We start from the raw sequence: 22438 nt of genomic DNA on the forward strand, positions 1-22438 counted from the left end.
AGTGTGTGCATAACATGGTAATTTAGATTGACTAGTTAATTCAATGCAGTGTTCAGCTTATATGTATGTTCAAATTTGATCTATGTTTAGCTAAGATAACCCTGCTTTATACATGTGTCATTTATCTGAATCACTAGCTTACAGGTTAATCTACTGGCTAAAAGAAAAAAGAGAACTAAGGTCTGGGAAGTTTCTTGAATATGAAGAAGTGTTGAAAGACATAAACCAAGTGAAGTCTTGCGGAGACAGGTGACCAAGAAAAGGCCGGGGGAGGGTCCACACACACTGTCTCTGTTACAGTCCCTTCACTCTCTCATCAATTCTTTATAATCTGGGTCACTGGCAGCCAAAACGTGACTCCCACCATTGAGGCCTACTCAAAATGTTGAATTACCACACAGTGAGCTCATCCCTGCAAGGTCATCTAGGGGACAGAGAGAGATCTCTGACACTAATTGGTGAATGAAAGATAGTAATGATAGAGGTGGTTCGGACGACTTCTCTTTAACCTCTGTTTAACTTCTGCTGAGAACAAATCCAAAGAGAAGATTCTGCCAAGCTATGCTTCACAGCGTATGAAGAGTCTCTGAGAGAGAAATTCTGCATTTCAACGGCTTTAAAATGTTACAGAATAAATCATTCTCACTGAATATACATGAGGAGGGGAAATATGGAAATATTATAGAAGTATGCCTGAGGTAGTAACCTTTTGTTGCCACAACTGAGGAGGACGACAGAACTTAACATATTCCTGCTACATATTCCATCTGAGTTATAATGTTGTCAGGAGAAACAAGGTGATGAGAACTAAGATAAAAAAAAAACAGAGGGGGGTGGGGGGTAGGCAAAGGCATGTGGTAGACAATGAAATGAAAGAAAAATAGAACATAGGAACTCTCAAATGGATTAAAACGATGGAGCTATAGTGTTTTTTTCCCACAGAAATAAGTAATAGGGGTTAAAAAAGAAAAAGCACATTGCTGCAGCACAGGAGACCCCCCCTCTCACTTCCTCCGTTACCCCAGCTGCAGTGATAAATGTCTCTTTGTATTCTGGACAGAAAACTGCGGGCTACAATGTACTTGTCAGAAGACAGCTGATTTTCCCCTTAAACAGAGCAGAGTATATTTTTAATCTTTCCTTTCACAGAGGGAGAAGATAAAACAAATGCCTCGTGTCAAGACACATAATGCTCAGAAAATCTCTCCCCATTCACTATGCGGTGATGTGGCGCATACGAATGTGCTTCTGTGTGTGTAAAGGATGTGAGTGCAGCAGGTGTAGCTATAGCTTGAGCAACATGCTATTTTAACTATTCCTAAATTTCACAGCATCCTTAACCCCCGCAGTATAGCCATGGGTCCACCACGAGGGCTCATAAATGGGAGTCAGTGCTACAGGTAATGGAGCTGATTATAGCTATCTGGGCTACGGGCCAGCTGCCAGACTCTGCCCTGCCTGGAGGGAACACAGGCCGCCTGGTGTCTGATATCCTGGGATCCCTGTAATACAAGCCTTGCTTTGGCAGTCACTCTGTGACTCTTCTGCCCACTTCCAGCCACACACTGAGGCTCCTTTGAGTCAGTCTATGTGTATATTATGTCCTCATCAGGTTGTTTACTCCAAAAGGTATTAGTCTTTAGTCATACCATTTCATCAACAAGGCTGTGGTAAGTCATGTTTTTTGTTAGTTGCATTAGGGACTACACCTTTACAAAAAGTAGGAGTTAGGGACTCTTGAGAGCAACTCAAACTGTCACCACAGGATCAGAAATTGGGTCTAAAGTTACATTATCTGCTTTTTACTGTATTCGAGGCAGAGTGGGTCTGGTGACCAACTAGTACCCACGTAAATTAGATTCCTGACAAGACAGACAATAGTGGCTCATCAGTTGGGGACACATTCCCCCGGCAGTGGCGGAAATCTTTCACTCAGCTGATCAGCAGTCATCCAGCCTCCTCATTTGCACTAAAACTCCAGGATATTAGCATATCCGGACCAGTGCTGGGATGGAAGAGTAAAAATTTACCATCTTAAGGTCATCAAATTACAATTCTCAGTAAGACAGTAATGTAATTCACTACTGCAGGATTTCAACGCTGACTGTTAAAAGCTGATGTCAGCTTCAATTTTAGTCACTTTATATTTTGAGTAGTTAAGATACTAGCAGTTTTACAACAGAAAACAGAAATGTGCCTTAAAACAACAAAAGTGTAATTACAGTAACCAAACTACATTTTTTGTGTTTTTTGTTCTAACGGATACTTTACAGCATTTGAATTGCAATCACGAAAAACTAAATACCAGCTGTTGTCATGATCTTCACAGATATAATATGTATTGAAATATCACTAACGCATAAATGATTCAGTAAAACATTTTGATGAATGATTAGTTTTTACAAATAAAAAAAATCCAATATTAGTTGCCTATTTCTCAATAATGGTTGTAATGCCAATCTGACAATTGTTACTGTTGAGCCTTACTGTGTAATGTCCAAAATATTACATTTAATAGCTTGGTTTAGCTGTGCACACAATACATGGTCCGACACACGTGCAACATCACAATGAATCTATTAGTAACTCTAAAGGAAAAATAATTTGCCTTGGCTGTCACGACACGGCAGCGTGAGAGAGCACTTGCACTGTTTGTGGGTGGGAAGGCTGTAAAACAAAGAACACCCCGTGGGGGAGGAGGCTTTGTTGACCCCTCATTATGCTGAATTGGCATCACGTGAAGATAAGATTATCACTTCTAAATGTAAATTCTGTTCAGATAAAGTCAATGGCAGCAGGCCAGCGTCACTTTAAAGATTTTGGGCTGCAGTGCCGCCCCGCCACACAGCCCTTCAGTTTAACCCCGAGTATTATTGCTTGAATTCTGCTGCAGTGGAGATGGGGTTGTGCCCACTCAGTGACCTCAAAGAATTAAAAACACAAAGGTGAGGTTAGGAAAAACGGCTGCTGCTGCCTCGGTCCCTCAGACAAGAACTAGAATCAATCGAAGCCACAAAAGGCGAGCAGACTAGAGACCGCTGCAGCTCTGCTACTTGAATTTCACCCTATTTCCCCCCACCAATGGTGTTTCTCTCATGTGCCATCTCTTTATCCTCCTCCTTCTCTCACTCTCCCTTCCCTGATTAACCTTTAAAGACACACAATTGCAGCCGCACATACACACTCCATATAGTTTGTATATACGCTCTCAGACAAGATTTAAAATTCAGGTACTTTCTCCTCTCGCTTTAATACACACTCGGCCCCCATCAACTTCAGCACATTACCTGTTCTTAATCTCCCTCCCTCTGTCTGGGATCATCTTGATCCCCCTGTTTTCCCATCTGCTGTCGATTGGGGCCCAGCTTGGCTAGGTGTTCAACAAACAACTGTGATTCACTTGGTTTCTACGGAGATTATTAACACACCTAGCATGCCACAGCGTCATGAATAAGCAATGGAGATCCGGAGCCCTATTTTCTCCCTGTCTCTGTGTTTCCTCCCTCCCTCTCCATCTCTCTCCCTCTCTCACCCTGCCGCGTTGTGAACTGAATGCCAGGATTGTCTAGAAAATGAACTGTCAGTGGAGGACCTGCAATGAGATACATCAGGCTCATTGTGAGCCCTAGAAAATAATGAACTATTCCCATTTCTCCCTCTGATATGTTCAATACGCTATCCATGACAAGTGCAGAGAGATAAGCAGTCCCTTCTTGAGCTGATTAAATACACGGGGTATATTCAGGAAAGCTCTGGCAGAATGAGGGTTCAGGGGATGCCATTGTACTATTATAACATTACTATATATGTTTTCAGTCTGGGCTGGGGAAGCAGACCTTCTGAATAGATGTTTGGCTTTGCTGTGTAGAACTGAGGAAGAGCAAGCTAGAGGCGATGCTCGTAAAAACTTAACAGTATCCAAACATGTCAAGTTTGTTTAAGCACTTCTTCACATATCTTAACTTATTCCCTTGTGGTATTAACTAAACTAAAGGGAAGAGCTCTCATAGCATATTTTCTTTTTAAAGAATTTGTTGGTTTACTTATGCAAGTACTGCAACAAAATACTACCAACAACCAATTATTTGAATTCAGAGCAAAAATAAAAGCAGTGCATTTTGGGCAGAAACTGACTTATTTTACTCAGTGAGAAACTGTATTTAAAAATAAATATGGACAAACATTTTCTACATCTTTCTTCTAAATGATGGTCTGTTTTACCAGGTGCAAAATCAACATTTGTCAGCTCTTTTTTTTTTTTTAAATGTACATTAGGTTTAATCGCAATAAGCCAAACTCATTATATTCAGCGATGTAAGCACAATAAAAGAGATGAGCACAGATGGACACAGCTTGAAATGACATTTAATTTCCTTATACAGTACTTCCTCAAGTCTCCACATCTCAGAGGCAAAATCTGCATCTCGGTGGTTCATTACAGACCTCAGTACACCTGCTAGCAAGCCGTCTCTGGTGTTTTTGAGCATGCAGTGTGTGTGTGCACTCTATCTTCCTTAATGCTTGTATTGCACTGAGCTCTTTGTCACTGTCAGCCATTTTACCTCCACCATGGGTTAGACATTAGATTAGGCAAATCAAAATCAAAATGGATGGTGTCAGTATAGAGTTTGTATGTTAATCTAATCACAAAATATCATAATGCAAACCGTGTTGTTGCCAGCCCGAATCACAAGGAGAGTTTTGGTGCTTAATTCAATCTAATGTTGTTTGAGATTCACTCAAATCCTCCACAGAGTTATCTTGGAGTGAGATAATGAAAAAAAGAATCACTCCTACCTGTCAGAGAGATTGTTTCCTCCTTTCCTCTTTTTATTTTCCCTCGCTAAGACTGCTTACTAGACTCTCAGCTCATCTCTCCATCTCTGTCTCCCTCTCTCACAGACTCCCTCTCCCCCTCTCGTGTTGTCAGCACAGACCTGTTCCTGTTGCCTTCCTCATTCTGACACCTGTCAGCATTTTCGTTAGTAGATCAGAGAACTGCAAACTAGAAATGTTCCCGTGTTGAATTTAGGGCAAGTTTGCAGCAGAAACATGTGAGGTGCCTTTACTCTTTCTTTAATTCAACAGGGGAAGGAAACTGCTTGACTGGCACAAAGTTGGGAGATGTTGGGTCGGAGACGTTTGCCGTCAGTAGTTGGAAACAGGAGACGAAGGCAGAAAAGACATATGGAGGGAGAGGGAATGAGAGAAAGAAAAAAAGGGGGGCTTGAAATCAATTAGGAACAGTGAAACCCTGTGGATCTGCTGATGGAAGAAGGGAATATGGAGAAGTCTGCGGCCCACGTAGGGGGCTTCCATTCCAGGGCTCCAGCTTCAGGCACACACCCATAGGGAGCTAACAGATAGATGAGAGATATTCTCCTGAGGTGGAGGCCGAGGAATATGTCAGAAATAAAAGAGGCCTGTTCCCTGCTCTGGTTAATTGAGCAGTCTTGGATCCCTTTGAGTCTAATAAGCCAAGAGGAAGAGCTTTTTTTGAAAAACACTTACAAATTGACCTGGAAATAATTCCCAAAATCAAGACCCGAAACCTCTAAACTCACAAATCGGACACTGTTAAGCGACACCATGCTCCCCTTTTCCCGCCTGCAGAGATAACTCGAGAGATTTAACAATACATGAATCTTAATCCTTAAAAACCATGGCTCATCCATATCCAGGAGGAATTAAAGTGTGAGCTATGACAATCAAAGGAAGTCGAAAAAAATAGATTTAGCTCTCTTTGTCACCAACCCCCTCGGAGTCTGTTCCCTCGCTTCTCCCTTGACACTAATGGTTCTACAGAGCCAAAGCTAGCATGTCGCACATTTCAAGCAAATCCCCCTAACTTCACAGACATGCCTATAAAGATAAAGACAAATTCATTTTATATAGCTCTTCTTCTCAGTCTATAGTTACAGCCATATCATCTATTATTATTCTATTGGCAGATATGTCAGAGCCATTACATGTTAGAGTTAGCCCTTCCTTTATAGATTTTAACAGATTTAATGTAATGTGTTCTTCAGATACTTCCTAATCTAATCCACTGGGTAAGAATATTTCAGGTCAGGTTTTCAGAAAAAGAGCTCACAGGCCTTTTTAGACTCTTGGCAGGGATTCAACAAAGAGGCATTCGCTCAGTTTTAAGTCCAAAATCTCTTCAGAAGCACTTCGCTGAAAGTTACCTTGGTGGTGGCTGGTACAGGAATAATGAATAGCTGTAGTTGAAAGCACATCAGCGAAGAAAAAAAAAGCACAGCTCTCCCTGATGGACAAAAGCAAAATATCAAACTGAAAACTAAATTGATACAGAACAAGCCCACGGTGACTCAGCGCACGGCTAGTTAGAAGTTGAGTCTCGTCACACAATTGGATTCCCACATGAAAGCTCACAACATGATGGGAACGCAGGGTCTTTGTGTAAAGGTAACGGCCTGTCTCCTGGGCAAACATCACCTTAACATGGCACTGGGAATGGTAAACATTTGCACTGTTAAAGCCCGAGAGTTTAACCCTTTCTCCTTCCCCCTTCCTGCTTCCTTTTGTTCTCGTTACTTAACACACAATAAAAAAACAGAACAGTAAAACACGAAAAAAACACAAGGCTCCTCACTCCTCGGCTTGTGTGTGTTGTTGTCCTTTGGCAATTGCAGTCTCTTAACTTGTTTTCTGCTTTAGCTGGCAGGAGACCCGCAGTATACAACAGAGAGTCCCGTAAGACACCTAAGCAGCACAGTGTTTAGTGAACAAGCCTATTTGCTTTCTGACAATTCCCTCATTTCACGCAGTAGCTTTCTCAGATAGTGTCCATTTTTGTCAATTAAGACAGATGATCTCAAAATGAAACCACATCATCACATGACTGTAACCGCTGCGGCTCTCATATTGTATAAACCTCAACTGTTCTATTTCTGCCTTTGTCCTCAAGTGAGTTTCCACTGAACAAAATGGAGGAGGGAAACGAGGAAGCTAGTGTTCTCCTGAGGAGCGCCACAAAAAATAAAACTCATCTCGTACAACAGTAGAGACAGATTCAAATGTGCCTCATGCTGAATCTGCCCGTCTCTGTCAGCCCACCGTGCCCTTTAACTGTGTAATTACTCGATGAGATGGTAATAGAGGGACGATTTCATTTGCTCTGTCATTACATTTCTGTACGTGTAAGGATCTTTGGTCTTTTCATTTAATAATTATGAACAGCCTCTCATTACTCTCTGGTGTGACCACTACTGCTGCTGACTGACTACCAAAACAAAAGCAGCTTCTAGTGGAGCCATTTTGTTAAGACCTGACTGAGGGAAACTGCTGGCCATAAGTGAGACAGTAACAGGAAGGAACAAAAAAAAAAAAAAACAGATAAGCCAACAACAAACCCGCTAATTGTAATTCAAAACAGATACTTTGTTATCATCTATTTGTTCTGGTCAAAAGTGGACAGCACTGTGAAATAGCCTCGTGTTTGTTTACCAGCCGTGTTGACTGCATTACACATTCAAGAGGCATGCATTCATTTTGCTGAAACAGATACAATCATTGGTGGTGTTAATGAAAAAAGAACTGCCTCAGAGAGCTCTTCCCACTTGTAATATTTCTCATGTACATCATTTCTAATTGTCTACAATAATGAGACGCCCAGTAGAAGACCTGTCAGCATGCATTTTTAAGGCAAATGATTTTTTTGCGGGTTGTGAAATGATTACAGCTGGCAACCAATAGTCAGCAAATTATCTTTACATTGTTTATTCTAATGGCTACCACCATAAATCCTGACCCTGTATAAGTCTATCTGTATTTCTCAGCTCATTACAATATATAGGCAACTGGCCGTGAAGGCAGGTCCATTTGTATGACTTTATTCGACATTAGCATGAAATGTAGGTTGCCTAATGGTATTATTCCCTAGTCAAACAACATCAACGCCCAAATTACTCCAAGTGAAGCATCTGGTTAGGTAAATGTGCCAGAGACCAGACAAGGAAGAGCCTCCACATGTCTATTACTGCTTCTCCAACCGCACCCACACACTTCACAGTCCCCTGGTAAAAATAGATGGATAAATAATACATTTTTAATCCCATAATCTTCATTCCTTTATGCTTTTCTTCAGAAACTAGGATTCCTTTTCATTATCTCTCGCTCGTTAAAATGTCTACCCTATATGAGCAGAGGAAGAAGAAAGTAGAGTAAAGAAAGAGTAGACAGCCTTACTGGGCTGTGTTAGTAAAGAAAATTTAAAAAAGGAACCAAAATAATGAAAAAAAAAAAATTTGGCAAGTTGGGCATGTTCCCAAATTGGAGGACAGCGCATATGTAAAGTTCAAATACAGCGAGTGATATCTGCGAGTGCTGTCCTCAGGAGTGTGAAAAATAACGTCCTGGGTTTCCACCTCACTCTGTATAAAAATGCTAATGTTAGTATTTCTAAAATGCCTGCGTATTACACACACACACAGTGATTCTCGTGCTCTGCTGAGCTGTTACACCTGTGCATGGGGCATTACCTTTGAGCTTGGTAAATACCCTGAGGTGCATATAGTTGCTTCCTAGTCTGCTCCGCTCTTCCCTTTACTGACCCATTCTCTTCCTCGGTCTGACTGGCAGTAGTTAAGAATCAGCATGACCCTTACACTGACTTCTGCCAACCAAGTGGATGTCTTTTTAAACGGTGAGTCAGAAATGAAACATCAACATTAATTCCCTGCTAAATGATCCTGCTGAATAATGGATTAGGGCATGTGGAGATATGTAGATTTCCACCTTCTACCTTTGTGTGCCTAATTGCTGCCATTCAAGCACATCTAAAGTCGGGCCCCCCCTCCGAGAGCAGACATGGCTTCTATCAGTCAATAATGTTGCCTAAGCCTGTATCAAAGGGTAGCCTTAGCTGTCAGAGATCTCTCACATTAGCCGCTCTAGCAGGACATCAAAGACTAAAAAAACCTGTGCTGTTATTCATACTTGCACATCTGAAGCTCGCAATGGGCATAATGCACCTTAAGAGATGCTCTTGTGGCATAAAAACAGACTCAGGCGCACAAATGAATACGCATCGGTCTTATCTCGAAACTGGCAAAACAAACTCCAAAGGGTGTTGCACACATAGCGCACACACTCAGACAAGCAGCAGATTTTCTTACCTTGGTCTGGCAGCTGGCAAACATTGGGGGGGACAGTCATGTTCAGCACGTCATTGACAGCCGTGTCAACGTAGTGTCCTCTCTGGACATCATGTTCACTGTCGGTCTGGTCGCTCTCCTCGTGGCCGCTGTCCTTCAGACTGTTCCCCTCCAGGTCTTTGAATGTCGACGTGCTACATGGGGGCCAGCAGGGAGGAGAGGGAAATGTTGATTAAATGTCACATCACCTATTTCACATGCTTTCCTTCGTCCACTTTACGCTGATGGTTTGTGACGAGCTGTCTTTCTCTCCTTGTCCCTTTTACTGTCTTTGCTATGAATTATTTATAGCGAAGACAGGAATTCAAAACAGATGAATTATGATTTTGTTGTTTTTTAAGACTGCTCCAGCTTCTACACTTGCCTTAACTATGAAAAAATGAGAGTTTAAAGCCTTTTTTTTGGATCTAGTAGACATTTTTTCAACTTCATAGATAGTACGGCAGCTATGGGGTGTCTCAGACAAGGACATTTTGGATGGATGCACTGACTTCAAGGGCATCACATTGAGCAAACAGGAGGCACTCACTCACTACAATCAAACAAATACTGCAGTAATCAGGAATTCCTGGAAGGAAGATGGATGTAGGAAACGCTGGAAGCATACAAACTGAGCATCTGTCTTGTTTGGGGCTCACAGTCAATAAAGCGGGTGGGGTGGGGGGGCACAATCAACAGCTGCACAGTAACAGCATGATTTCCCTTCATTTGATTTCTATCCCACTGGAACAAATTCCGCTTTACAAACAACACTAAATAGGGGTGAATATATGAACATGTGTTCTTGCAGGAGAGAAAAGATATATAGATGAGTTCACGCAGACGGAGAAAAGGGTTATACAAGGAGAGAAAGGAGTACAGAGAGGAGAAAATGAGAGCAAACAAAAGAGTGCAAACAAAACGAAATGAGGAGAAAGTGAAGGACAGTACAAGGTAGCTGCATTCCTGGGCCCAAGCCTCAAATTCTCCAGGCTGGGGGAGAGGGCTGCAGGTAATGCTGGCTCTCTGATGTTATCACTGTAATTGCACCTGTCCCAGACCATAGGCTCACCGGCTCCTGAGGGAATTTCTTTGTAGTGTGCTGCAGAGGCCCTCACTTGAATGCTCTTTGTTTACATTAATGCGGGAATCTTTTGGGAGGGAAATTGCCATAATGGCTTTTCAAAAGACTTGAATGATCTCAAACAAAAGAAAGGCTGGATGTTACATAGCTGCAGGTAAAAAGGAAGAATTGTAGTTTCTCAAGTGGGCTTAGTAACAAAACCCTGGCTGCAGGGAATTATTATGTGACCCCAAACCCTGCATTCCCGTAACCCCCATCAAATATCCTGTTTCAGGTGGACTGAAATACAAAGCACAATGAAAACATTTATACCTCACTTCTTCCACCCATGAAAACAAAGAAGATAATGATTGACTATCCATGAAGCTGTTCATGTTTTGAAAAACAGTGGCAGAAAAGCACTTGAGAAATCTCTTCAATATAATGTAACCATTGAGTAGTTGTTTTAAGCCTTACACTTATGCAATTCAAGCCACACATGTTGCTAATAAACTGAATTACAGCCTAGTAATGAGGTTACCTGTAAATATGAAAATCATTACTTGCTGATGCTGCTGCTGTGTGTAATCTAATAATCTGTGAGCGTGAGTTTATGGCTCGTTTCAACAAATGTCTACTAAACGCACTATGGAGTAATGCTATTTATCCCCAAATCTTATCCTCCCACTGCAATTACACTGAATGAGAACATGCAGGAACACATGCACGCTGCTGCAACGGTAGTGGAGCACTCATTAGATGAAATAATTACAGATAACAATGGTAACGAGGTGCTGGTAACAATTCCTAATCAACACATACCTTTTAATGAGGTGGGCTCTGCTGTTCACGTAACTGGAGTCAATGGAATAATTCTCCGTCTGTAACACAACGAAGCAAGGGGGGGGGGATGAGTGGGTGGGGTGGGGATTGTGGTTGAGGGATGATGGGGGGCAAACAGAGAGAGGTACTTTTAATAATGGAAGCAACCAAAATAATGTTACCAGTAATTGGCTTTCAGTTGAAATGTTATTTTCCACAAAGGCCCCGGTGAGCAGCCTTGGCTTTCAAAGGGCTGAATCCTATTCTCTTTCAAAGCACACACACTGAGAGGCTGACTGGGAGTGGAGAGCCGAGGAAAGTGCTGCAGTGAGCGCAGCCTCTCTTCTCCTCTTCACCCTCCCCGCTCTCCATCCATTGCTCCTTCCCTCCCCTGCCGGTCAGCCCACCGTCTTTAAAATGGAGTCATTAGGGCGGACACACTATCAGGCAGACAGAGGGAGAAGAAAAGTTTCCCTTTTTTCTTCTCTGAACTCTTCACTTTTACCATGTTTGAGGAGACATTAATGTGGAAATATTAAATAAATAACTGCAATAGAAGTAGATGAAATTAAGAGTGTACCAGGGGAATTTTAACTCCGCAATAGCAGATGAAAAGACTTTCTGAATATGCATACGATAGATCTCTGACCCACATTAGAGAACACAGTTCAAAGGCATCCTACATTCATTTTTTTCAACATTTATTTAGCAAGGAGAATGTCTGACGAGTAAGAGCACATGGACTGAGGGGCGAGTGAACACTGAGCAGGTACCCCCCCTGCGTCTGCCAAGCTTCTACTCACACTTGGTAAGATGTCAGAGGGCCCAAGGGTATCAAAGCCTCTCAAAGGACTTCCCCAGTCCTGCGAAAAGCCAGGATACGACCCTTTCGACAAAGTTTGATAAGATGCAGGTGTTTTCTGCAGAAAGAAAGCAGAGCCTTCACTTAAAATTCCGTGGCGCAGATACATTATGCTGATAAAGAAAAGCTCTGAGTCAATGGCTGACTTCCGAGGAAAGTCCATAGTACCAATATCAAAGACCTGCTGTAAAAAAACTCCCCTCTGATAAGAAAGGTTAATGCAGGCACTGAAGCAGTTGCTGATTATCAAGTGAGCTACACATTTGACACAGGCCTGCTGTTGAGGTAGCAGCGGTCCCACACAGCTGTCATACATGGTGACCAAACTGAGCACACACTCTTCTCATGAGATGCTAATGGGGTTGAACATTTTGAACTTTCCTGCTTCTCCGTGGAAATCAAACCACATGCCAAAGAATATAAGCAGTGAGGACAACGGAGCCGCAGAAATGTCAAACATTGGTCCAAGTCTTCGCGAGTCTCTTTTGATATAATTAAATACATAAATAAATAAAAGTGAAGATGGATCACAGCAGCCAATGTGTGATGTTTACCTCTGGCAAATAGCTCTCATGACCTGTTTGCAGTCTATGAAATATGTAAGAGCTAGTTAATGCTACCAATGCATGTCTTTGTTTGTTTGGATTTGCACTATTGATGCCATTTTCTCTGAGCTTCAGAGACAACATACATGCTGTGCTGCATTATTATCCGACTGATGCTGACTCTGTTCCTGTCTCTTTAGTTGCTTTTAACTTTAAATGAATGAGTGTGTGTGTGTGTGTGTGTGTGTGTGTGTGTGTGTGTGTGTGTGTGTGTGTGTGTGTGTGTGTGTGTGTGTGTGTGTGTGTGTGTGTGTGTGTGTGTGTGTGTGTGTGTGTGTGTGTGTCAAAGATGCAGTTATCTTTTAGTATTCTTTCTGTGCATAGGTCTACAGTATCTTCAATCATTAGGGGATAATCCGTTTGCCTCCTCACCTTCTTTACTCTTGATTATTTTTCCAGAAAATGTGTATAACGATCAGCAGCAATGCAAGGGATGGCCTCTGATCGGTTTGCTAAATTATGATGCAATGTGTTTGCGCTGAAGGTTAGCATCATTCTATCTCCCTTTACAATTTAGCCCTTATTAAACTTTAACTCATTAATAAAGAGAAGCTAAATCATGAAAAAGGAATTCAATTAACATTTTATTATTAGCTCTTAATTTGGAGCACACCATGTTTGTTCTCTTGTATTACCCCTGACTCCTTTTGTTCCCGTTCAGCTTTACTCCATTAAATATCAAAGGTGGCAACACACTGCAACTCAGATTTGTACTTAATTAATGATTAATACATTTTAATTCATTTATAAATCCCACCACATATATGTGGTGTTTCATCAAAGATTAATATATTTCCATTGAAAGAATAATAGATATAGGCTTCTATTATTGATCAATAATGTGTATTAATAATGCTGTTATAGCAAACATGTACTGTATGTGCCTCGAGTCCAATGGTTCCAGTGAGAAAGAATTAAACTGCCTCATCTCCTACAGTGGCCGCGCGTCCAGTGGAAGACTAATGAAAATGCGAGGCATGAGTAACGAGGGGAAAACTTCATTTAAAAGACAAGATAGAACATTTCTTGTGAATGTCACTCTGGCTGCAGTCTGTAATTGGTTTGGATGGCAGGTTGTGTGTACGAACGGCCTGGAGAGGAAGGCAGAATGCCCTGGCTCTCAAGCTATTCCAGTCCAGAAATGGAATTGTACTCTCCATAATGCAATACCCTCTCAGGGTTTTACATTGAGCTCTCCAAAGTGTGTGTAGTAGGTACGACCAAAAGGAGACTTCATATATTCATAATTGCAGCTTCCTCTACAGCTCACGTTCACCTCAGCAGCTGCTTGTTAATAAAAGGTCCAGTGCACATAACCACATTTCCTCAATTGAGGAAATTGTCAGTGGAAATACACAAACTCACAACATGTGAGTGTATAACCTTAGGCAATGGTGAGTCAATCAACAGAGCCTATTTTGAGGGAGAATCGGATGCATTAGTCCGTGCTTCCTGTAAAGAAATGTAATGTCTTCCCCACATTTCTGACCAACCTCAAATTGGAGGACATGTCAATAAATCTTCCTGGGAGGTCAAGTTTCAGGCAAGAAGATGAGTACTGCTTAACTACAGCCAGGATGCCACAAATGGCTACTTAATCAGGTTGGACAATGTGTTGTTGTGATCTGAGCGGCCCCAGTTTGGCGGCCAGAGTCACTCTATCCCCGTAATTATTGTTCCGTTTCATCTGGAGGGCTGGAGGGAGGAATGTAGTCCCTGGTGTTGCTGGGTGACTGATAGGTAGTGTCAGGGTGAGTAGGTAGGGGAGTGGAAAGAAAAAGAGGGTGAAGATGGGAGGAAATGGGTGAGACTTGACCTGCGGGAGACTTGCGGTCCAGCTGCTGCAGCCCAGTAGCTTTCCCCTTTTCACCCTTTGCTTCTTTCTCTCCAGTAAAACCGGAGGCACAGTGACGATGGGCTCGCTCCTCTGCGACTGAGAGGAAAAGCAATCTCCTCGCCTAGTTGCTGCCGTAAGATTTGATTTGCCTTCCTCCCAGCGTGACAATTGGTTCTGTAGTCTGGATGCAAGTGTATTCATTGTGTGGGGGCATGGGGAGCACCAGAGAGAAGAGGAGGGTGGGGAGTGAAGACACCAGTTGTTACACCAGTAAACACCCGACAAGTTCAGCAGATGTCACACAGATAGGAGAGAAAAAGAGAGAAAAAAATGTCATACAGCTGCCCTACTGTATGCATTATTGAGGCTGATACAGCACAGTATAACATTTTAACAGGGAAGCAAGCTGGAAAAATAAAGACAGATGCAGCGACATGCACTGATAACATATTGTATTCAAAAAGGCAAGATGGTTCCATCAGCAATCTATTTCTTAGTCAAAAATATAATTTAAAGATATTTTTCTTTTACATTTACAGTTAACAAACCAGACAGACAAGAAATCAGAGTACTGCAGTCTTTGCCAGGCTGTGTCTGCGACTGGAATAATGGCACAAGAATAAACCTCGCTTGATACATGATTGATCTTTTTAAGCAAAGTCATCATTTAGATTAACTGTATCCATCCCATGTGATTTAAACTGCTTAAAAACAGAAGGTATGTAAGCAGGGTGGGGCGGGTTGTACCAGACTGTGTCTGAAAAAAAATGGAGCATCTAAGAGAAAAAAAATTGATTTCAGGAGTGAGTGTCATGGATGCTACCCTTTAATGTCATCAATTTAGCTGACGAAAAACATCAAGCCGTGTTTGTTGTGGATACAAAATGCTCTTACTGCCACACTAAAATGCGCAGTTTAAACATACAGAACAACAGACTAGACAGAATCAATTAAAACTGTCAGATCGAATTTTGCTGCTTCATTCTGTGTTTGAGCAGTCTGAGGTTGTGCCTCAGTCGTCGTTTATTTTCTCTGCAGCATGCCCATGGACTCCCTTTGGTCCCGGAAGGAAATGTTACATATAATGTGCCTTGTTATTGATATCCCGTTGCTAAAGGAAGAGAAGAGGAGAAATAGATCCAGGGGGTTTACAGGGAAGCCAGTTGCCATTAGAAAATAAAAACACTTTATTATCCAGCCAGGTTTGGCTGTGATAAAGTTGTAAGAGTAGTGATGAAAAGAAAAGATAGAGGAGGAAATTAGAGGAAAAACTCCACCGGATGAAAGATGGTCAGTGTTTTAAAGAGCCTTGTTATAAATGCATTTATTCACCTCGTGTAATTTTGCAGCACGGATGCAGAGTAGTGAGTGTGTGTTGGTGTGTGTCTGCGGGTGACTTTCTCATCCTATACACTTTGACTATGAAAAGAAATGCTACACTTTGAGCCTCTTGCACATTCACATTCTTGCACACACAGACTCTCTCTTTCTGCTTCTGCACAAAAGCACGGCTCCGCCAATCCCTGACTTGCAGGACTGAGCTGGCGCCCGACCACTTTGCCTCTGTGTCTGCACCCAGCAGCACCTCCAGGCAGCTCACATTCAGTCAGAGTGACACCCATGACGAAGACAGAGACCACCAAGGCACCTGCTGGGAGCGGGGTTTATATTTTGTCTATTATTATTTATGTGAGTAGGAAGACTTGCTCTCTGGCCCGAGCTGCAGTAGCCCTCCACCCCAACGACCATTATTAGCCCCTTCTTCCCGATTATAGAATTTCCCATAGATCCTCTGCCATCTGCTAGATTATAGATTTCCCTCTTCCTTTATAGAGGGCAGGGCCCCTAAGGGAGGATCAGCGGTAAAAAGGGTGAAAGAGTGCCTGAGGCACATCCATGGTTGTGGATGAGATTACATTTTCTATTTCTGCCTGCTAAAGAGGGCCTGCAGTGATGAATACAGAGAGTTGTTACCATTTAATATCAACTGGCTCCCCTGCAAACTCAAATTATACACAATCAATTGTGACAGAAGGGTACATGTGTGACAAATAACCTGCCACATTCTCTGCATCATTTCACTTCATCACCCATCAATTCACCCCAAACCCAGTAGCCCATTTGGGAATCAATCATGTTATGAAAGTGAGTGATTCTGTGCTGAAAAGGTTTTTAAAAGCCCCCTTGCTCTGCTGTAGCTTGCACAATTCTGCAGCCTTTGTGACTGGACAAAAATAAATACACTGGGTGAACTGAGGGCTTTTGTGAGGTCAATTGTATCCTTGACCACATCTGTTAGTGTTGTGTATTGTTTGAGCAAACTAAATAACAGCTTCTCTGGAACACAATGAAACAGATTTGTAAACACAACACCACTTCCTGCTTGCACTTCCTTCTCGTTTTTCTTGCCTTTCCGTGTGAAATCGAACAAATACTCATTCTGACCAAAACAATCACCCCCTGTCATAAAGTGAGGCCAAAGTAATAAAGCTATTGCTTGTTCCACCTGTGTTTCACCCCCACATAGGAAACTGCAGAAGATATTTTGACTGTCGTTCATTCTTAAAACAGAGACAATGGTCCAGACAAGTCTCCATGTCACTCAGGCCTACCGGCTCCACAGCAGTCCAGTTAGTAGAGATGTGATTAATTATACATACATTGATAGAAACAACATTCATTATTCATGAGCTTCTCAACGTCAAAGCTATTTCCCTCCCTTTCAGCATGATGAAAAGATTTTAAATAATAGGCCCCCTCTGCAGACGTCTGCATTCCAGCGGAGTCGGCTGACGCTAAAGAGGCTTAAGTCGAAGCTGTTGTCTTACCAGAGATTCACCGCTCAGGACCAACGTGTTTCAAACTGCTGGTGGCTGTGTGGGTTCCCGGGTCAGGGTTTTTGTTTTGTCTTTGTCTTAAAAGACAAGGCTGGTGCTTTTAAGCCTTTCAGATGGGAGTTATATGTCCACAGAGAATGAATAAGGGTGCAGATAAGGCTGGATAGAGTTTCAGTTAACACCTGTTCAGCGCTCAGGTCTGCGTGTGTTTCCAGACTTATTCTGTCTTCAAGTCAGAAAGAAAACCTGAGTCTTTCTATGAGATTATGATTCATGGTTTTACATAGTAAAACGGAAGGAGGGAGGAAAAATTTAGGCTGTTTCCTCAAAGAAATCCGCTTACTTTTCTTAAAGCCTGTGGAGCCTAATCAAACTCAAAAAGCAGGCACTTCCCCTTCAGGCAAGTCTTGAGGGATTGTCTTTAATTTGGATGTCAGACCGAAAAGTTTTCACACTCTCTCATCCCATTATCCATTAATGTGTGTATGGCGCCACATGAGAGAGGTAGGTGGTGATTTTTGTCCAGAAATGTAGAGTATAACATCTAATCCAGGTAGACTTCTTGTCTGCCGGACGCTGGGGGAATAAGCGCTACAAACATATATTTTCATTTAATTTGTAGGAGAGAATTACTAGATAGCAATTTCTTTCTCTCAGTTGTGCCCTATATTGTGTTGAGAGTGTGTGTGTGGGGGGGGGGGACACTAAATAAGTGCACTAGGAATTCCCAAAGGTTTCTCCCACCTCCCCTGGGCAGGGACATAAAAATAAACATTCAGAGACACCGCAGATTATGTAAACACATCCCCCTTAAATGCTTACATGAGAGCAGTGACTGAATAAACAGCTTAACTTTGAGTCACTTTTGAAATCAGTAAACTTAGAATTAATTTTTGATTAACTCTTTACACATGAGGACGACAGAAATGGGGAATCTTTGAGGAAAGCTGATCCACTTGCACTCTACAACATGATGGAGCATGACGCCTGCTACGTTTTCTCTCAGCAGCTTAAAAGGTGGCTGCCAGTCACATCGCTGCTGCTGTAGTGTCCCTGCCCCTCCCTCCCTGTTTTACTCTCCCTCACTGTGACAAGGCATCTTTCCAGACATTTTAGTTGGATGGAGATTTGCAGCAGCTCATTACAGACTGGGAGGCTCTGTGAGCGGATGCAGTCACTCGGAGATGGATTGAGTGGGTCTGTTTATTGACATGCCTTAATCTGACACTGGGTAAAGGGAATGAGTCACCGCCTCCAGATACACTACCACATCACAGCCACTCCAGCAAATAGGGAGGCAGCACCCAGGATACAAGTGGAACTTCATCAGCGCTCATTAATCCAACTACCCCAGGCCACTCGCTCAAACAAACTGTGTTTACACTCCGTGTTGGCTGGATGGAGGGGTGATGGAGCTTTTCAAAGGGCATGTGTGCAGGTGCTCAGATCCACAACGCATACACACACACAAATGCGAATGGTGTCGCCACACACACCCCACACTCCTGGTCATCAAAAAGCAACCCACCCACCTCACCCACTGAAAACAATATCAGTGAACACCAGCTGCTTAAACTCAGTTGGTGCACTTTGTCTCAGGAAATCAGAGCAGGGGCACAAATCAGGGGTGGATGAACGGGCCCCATGCCAAGGTACGTATCACAGAAAGGGGCTTTTTATTAAACAGATGGGCACACAAGATCTCTTCGCTCGCGCCACAACAAGGGTACTCCTATCAGTGATCCAGCCTAGTTAGCTTTTTGATCCAGTTTGCCTGTGCTCCAATGAGAAGCACATCTGGTGCTAATATTTGCGATGGTCTTTCTCGGCAGCTGTCAGCAGCAGGATTGACAGCAGAGTATTAGCTGCTCTCACATCACCACCGCATCTTTAAATCCAGCTTGTTAACAGGACGGTGACAGGCTGCCATCAGGGCAAAGGCAGAACAAAACAACACACAACACTAAGTGGTCCGATGCCACTATTTGCTTTCCATTACACTGTTTAGTACTTTGTCTGAGAGATGTGGACATGTGAATCCTATATATCTTACACTTAACTGCAAATTTACCCAAAAAAAAACCTGAAACCCCAGGAAAAACAAGAAATGTGTTAGCCAAACAAAAATAAATCTTTCCTGAAGAAATGCTCAGACACACAGTCGCAGAGGCAAAACAAGCAAAAGGGAATAAACACTGTGAGTCAGAGAGGGAATAACACAACGGGAATTTACAGAGAAAAGCGACGTGTTACACAAACACACAAATACAGTCGCGGTGGGGCAGAAAGTGGGAGCGAGCCCTGCTGTCGTCTCCGTCAGGGACTGGGAGTCGAGCAGCTTGAGAGCAGGGCCGGTGGAGAGGGGGCCAGATGCAGCGGGCTTGACCCACTCATTCGGGAGGGAGGGGGTTGTTTCAGCAGCTGAAACACACAGGGATTAGCTGCACTGACTTCATTTAATTTAATTTGTATTAGGGCTGTCTTTGGGGGCAAACATCATTTTTCACTGCGGGGGGATATACAGGGTCGTGGAAAACAGCAACAGACGGTGAATCTCTCTGCCTCCCACCCCTGCAGTGGATTCACAGGGGAAGGCAAGGCACTGTATTCCCAGACCTCACACACATACACCCACAGGAGCACACACCTCCTTTCCCCCCTAATTACGTCTATAATATAAAGTCAAATTGTTCCGATTGAAATGCATCTTCAACCCTGCATTCACATTTCCACAGCTTGAATTCTTGAAATTAAGACCTTGAATCCTTTTGTTCTTCCACCATAAACAACATGTAGTAATTTTCCTGCTTATCAAATGTCTCCGTTTGTGTGTGTGTGCGTGTTGCAAACACACACACTAAGCTGTTATCTACCAAGAACATATCTTAGGGGTGGATGTTTATCTGTGCTGATGCAGATTTGAGTTCTCTTTGTCTCAGTGCAGTGCTACATAATATTATTTTGTTTTTTTTCATGGTTTATTTCTCCTAGGCTGATATCCTATATTGGAGAAAATCCTTTTAGTTACCGCCATGCATCTAATGTGCTTTTACTTGTAATCTTGGAATTTAATAAATGAAAAGAAGAGGAAAAAATCCGTACACAATCAAATAATTCAAGTCCCCATTGTATTGTGCAGAACATGGCTTCCACTGTTAAGCAGAGGAGGAAAACAACTGAGAGAGTGAGTACCCAACATAGCCCCCTCACAATTTACAATACTTCTGTGGATAAATAAGGCATCAAGTCTGCTGTAGCCAAAGACCTGCAGTTATGTGAAAGCTCCCTTTTGGTCTTGTGCAGGTGACAGTCTGAGGGACAGCTAATGTTGCATGCACTGGGAAAAGTAGTTTCATCACAAAAAACCCAGAAAATATGTGTGAGCTACAAAAGCATTGCATTGTCTCTGCTAGAAAGGACTGTACTGCTGGAGACTCTTCAAGACTATCAGGCACTCAGTAGCAATCGGTTTTTTTCTCCCTCTCCTTCAGCCCCTATCAAAAGATGTTACTGTGTAAAATGTCAAAGAAAAAAAACGCAAGAGAAGTAATCTCCTTCTCCTTTTTGATCGCAAGCGGAATAATTGGAACCCTCTTAGGCTCATTACACGAGTTGCCCGCCAGCCAAAAGACGGCTCCAACTGCCCCTCTCCATTCATGTTGGAGCTTTGAAAAATATCACTTCCTCAAGTAACAACACTTTATGAGATGCAATGACTAGAGGTCCTGGTACCTACACTTCAGCTAATCCCACAAGGCCTTTGAAAATATATCTTTCAACTACCACTGTCAAACACTGATTCAGGGGAAACAGCAACAATCTGGCTCCTTAAAAATATCATTATGCATATTGCACAGCGCTTCTTACCCTGATGCTTTTTTTGGCAATGCGGTTCTTCTCAATTACATAAGGTATTGCATATGTGTAGCGAGTAAATTTGGACCCCTAATACTAATAACCTCGTCTCCATTGTTATTACAACTATGCTTGTAATTATTGTGGCTCTAATTACTATTACTGTATTACCCAAATTAACCTTATTCTGGGTTTAGATCACCCGCACTGACGGTAGCCAAGACATGTCTATGAAGAATGGCACCAATGTCCCTTCAGATAAATCTGGTATAATTAGCAGTGTGCCTTACAGGGCCTGTGTGATGGTAATAATTAGAGCTACTGTAGCAAAGGTCATGCAAAACAATTTAGAGAGGATGCTGGCTGCATGGCTAATAGGAAGAGGGGGGGGCTATAACAGGAGGGGGAGAGCTCGGGTGAGTTGGAGACTCTTCTCCTTTTCCATCTTTCAGAAGATGAATGCTTGTTACTTTCCCTCTGCACTTGGTAAATTTTTTAGCCAATGCTCTCAAAATAATAGAAATTGAAAACCCATTTTAATGGCAAGTAGACTCCACACTAACATAGTTAAAATGGATCCATGATTAGATTTGAGGAGAGTGCTACAGGGTGTATCTGTGAACTGAAATCAGCTAAGATCGATCGCTGCCCCTGAGGTGCGATAGATGCCCTGTCACTCTGTTGTTTAATCTGTTCATTAGCTCGGGTTTAATGTGTATAACACCCTCAGTTATCATTATTAATTGTGAGAAAGACAGAGAGATGTATTGCTTCACACAGGTGCACAGGTTAATTAGCTGAGTCAAAAATGTTGACACCGACGTAAACAAGTTCTCACACAAAGGTGCTTCTATTTCTATGCCCCCCCCATGTGGCTTGCCTCTCTCTGTAACTCCCAGTCTGCCCGTGATGAGAGCGCAGGGTTCCCAGCCCGGATCCAGTGGGAATTCACTCGGCTCCCTCACCTCCCCACCATCACACCCAGATGAGATAAATAACAGGCTCAAACTCAAATATAGCATCTCAAACAATATTATGTGTCCTAGATTGGTCTCTATTCCCCGTTGTAACACTTACGCCCTGATGCCCCCACCCCTCTGAATCCAACAACAGTTCATTAGCAGCGAGTGTTGAAAGCAGCAGCAGATTGGTAGTGTAAACCATTCCTGGAGCTCCTGTCTTTGTTTGTAGATATCAGTGAAACAAAATGGTGTTTTGCATGTTTCAGGTTATTTATTAAAATGGAAGTACTTTACATTACTGCTTTAGATGTTTGCATGTGTTTTCGCAAGCCTCTGAGCAGCCAATGGTTTGCATTCATTTCAGTGAACCATTAAGGAAAAGTTTGACATTTTAGGAAAAGAACACTTCAATTTCTTCCAGAGATTTTGCTGAGATG

At 42.6% G+C, this 22438-nt stretch overlaps 1 protein-coding gene across 4 annotated transcripts in view; it reads right to left on the bottom strand.

Moving 5' to 3' along the window:
* Nucleotides 1–22438, bottom strand: part of pcdh19 (protocadherin 19) — a 51956-nt gene that overhangs the window by 12326 nt on the left and 17192 nt on the right. For all 4 annotated transcript variants that reach the window (XM_063875669.1, XM_063875667.1, XM_063875668.1 and 1 more), the window contains exons 3-4: nucleotides 11044–11102; nucleotides 9141–9313 (exon numbers count right to left, since the gene is read on the bottom strand). In XM_063875669.1, coding sequence (XP_063731739.1) covers nucleotides 9141–9313; nucleotides 11044–11102 — 232 coding nt within the window. The remainder of the gene's footprint in view (nucleotides 1–9140; nucleotides 9314–11043; nucleotides 11103–22438) is intronic.

Source organism: Eleginops maclovinus, chromosome 23, assembly GCF_036324505.1.
Source record: "Eleginops maclovinus isolate JMC-PN-2008 ecotype Puerto Natales chromosome 23, JC_Emac_rtc_rv5, whole genome shotgun sequence".
Taxonomy (NCBI): domain Eukaryota; kingdom Metazoa; phylum Chordata; class Actinopteri; order Perciformes; family Eleginopidae; genus Eleginops; species Eleginops maclovinus.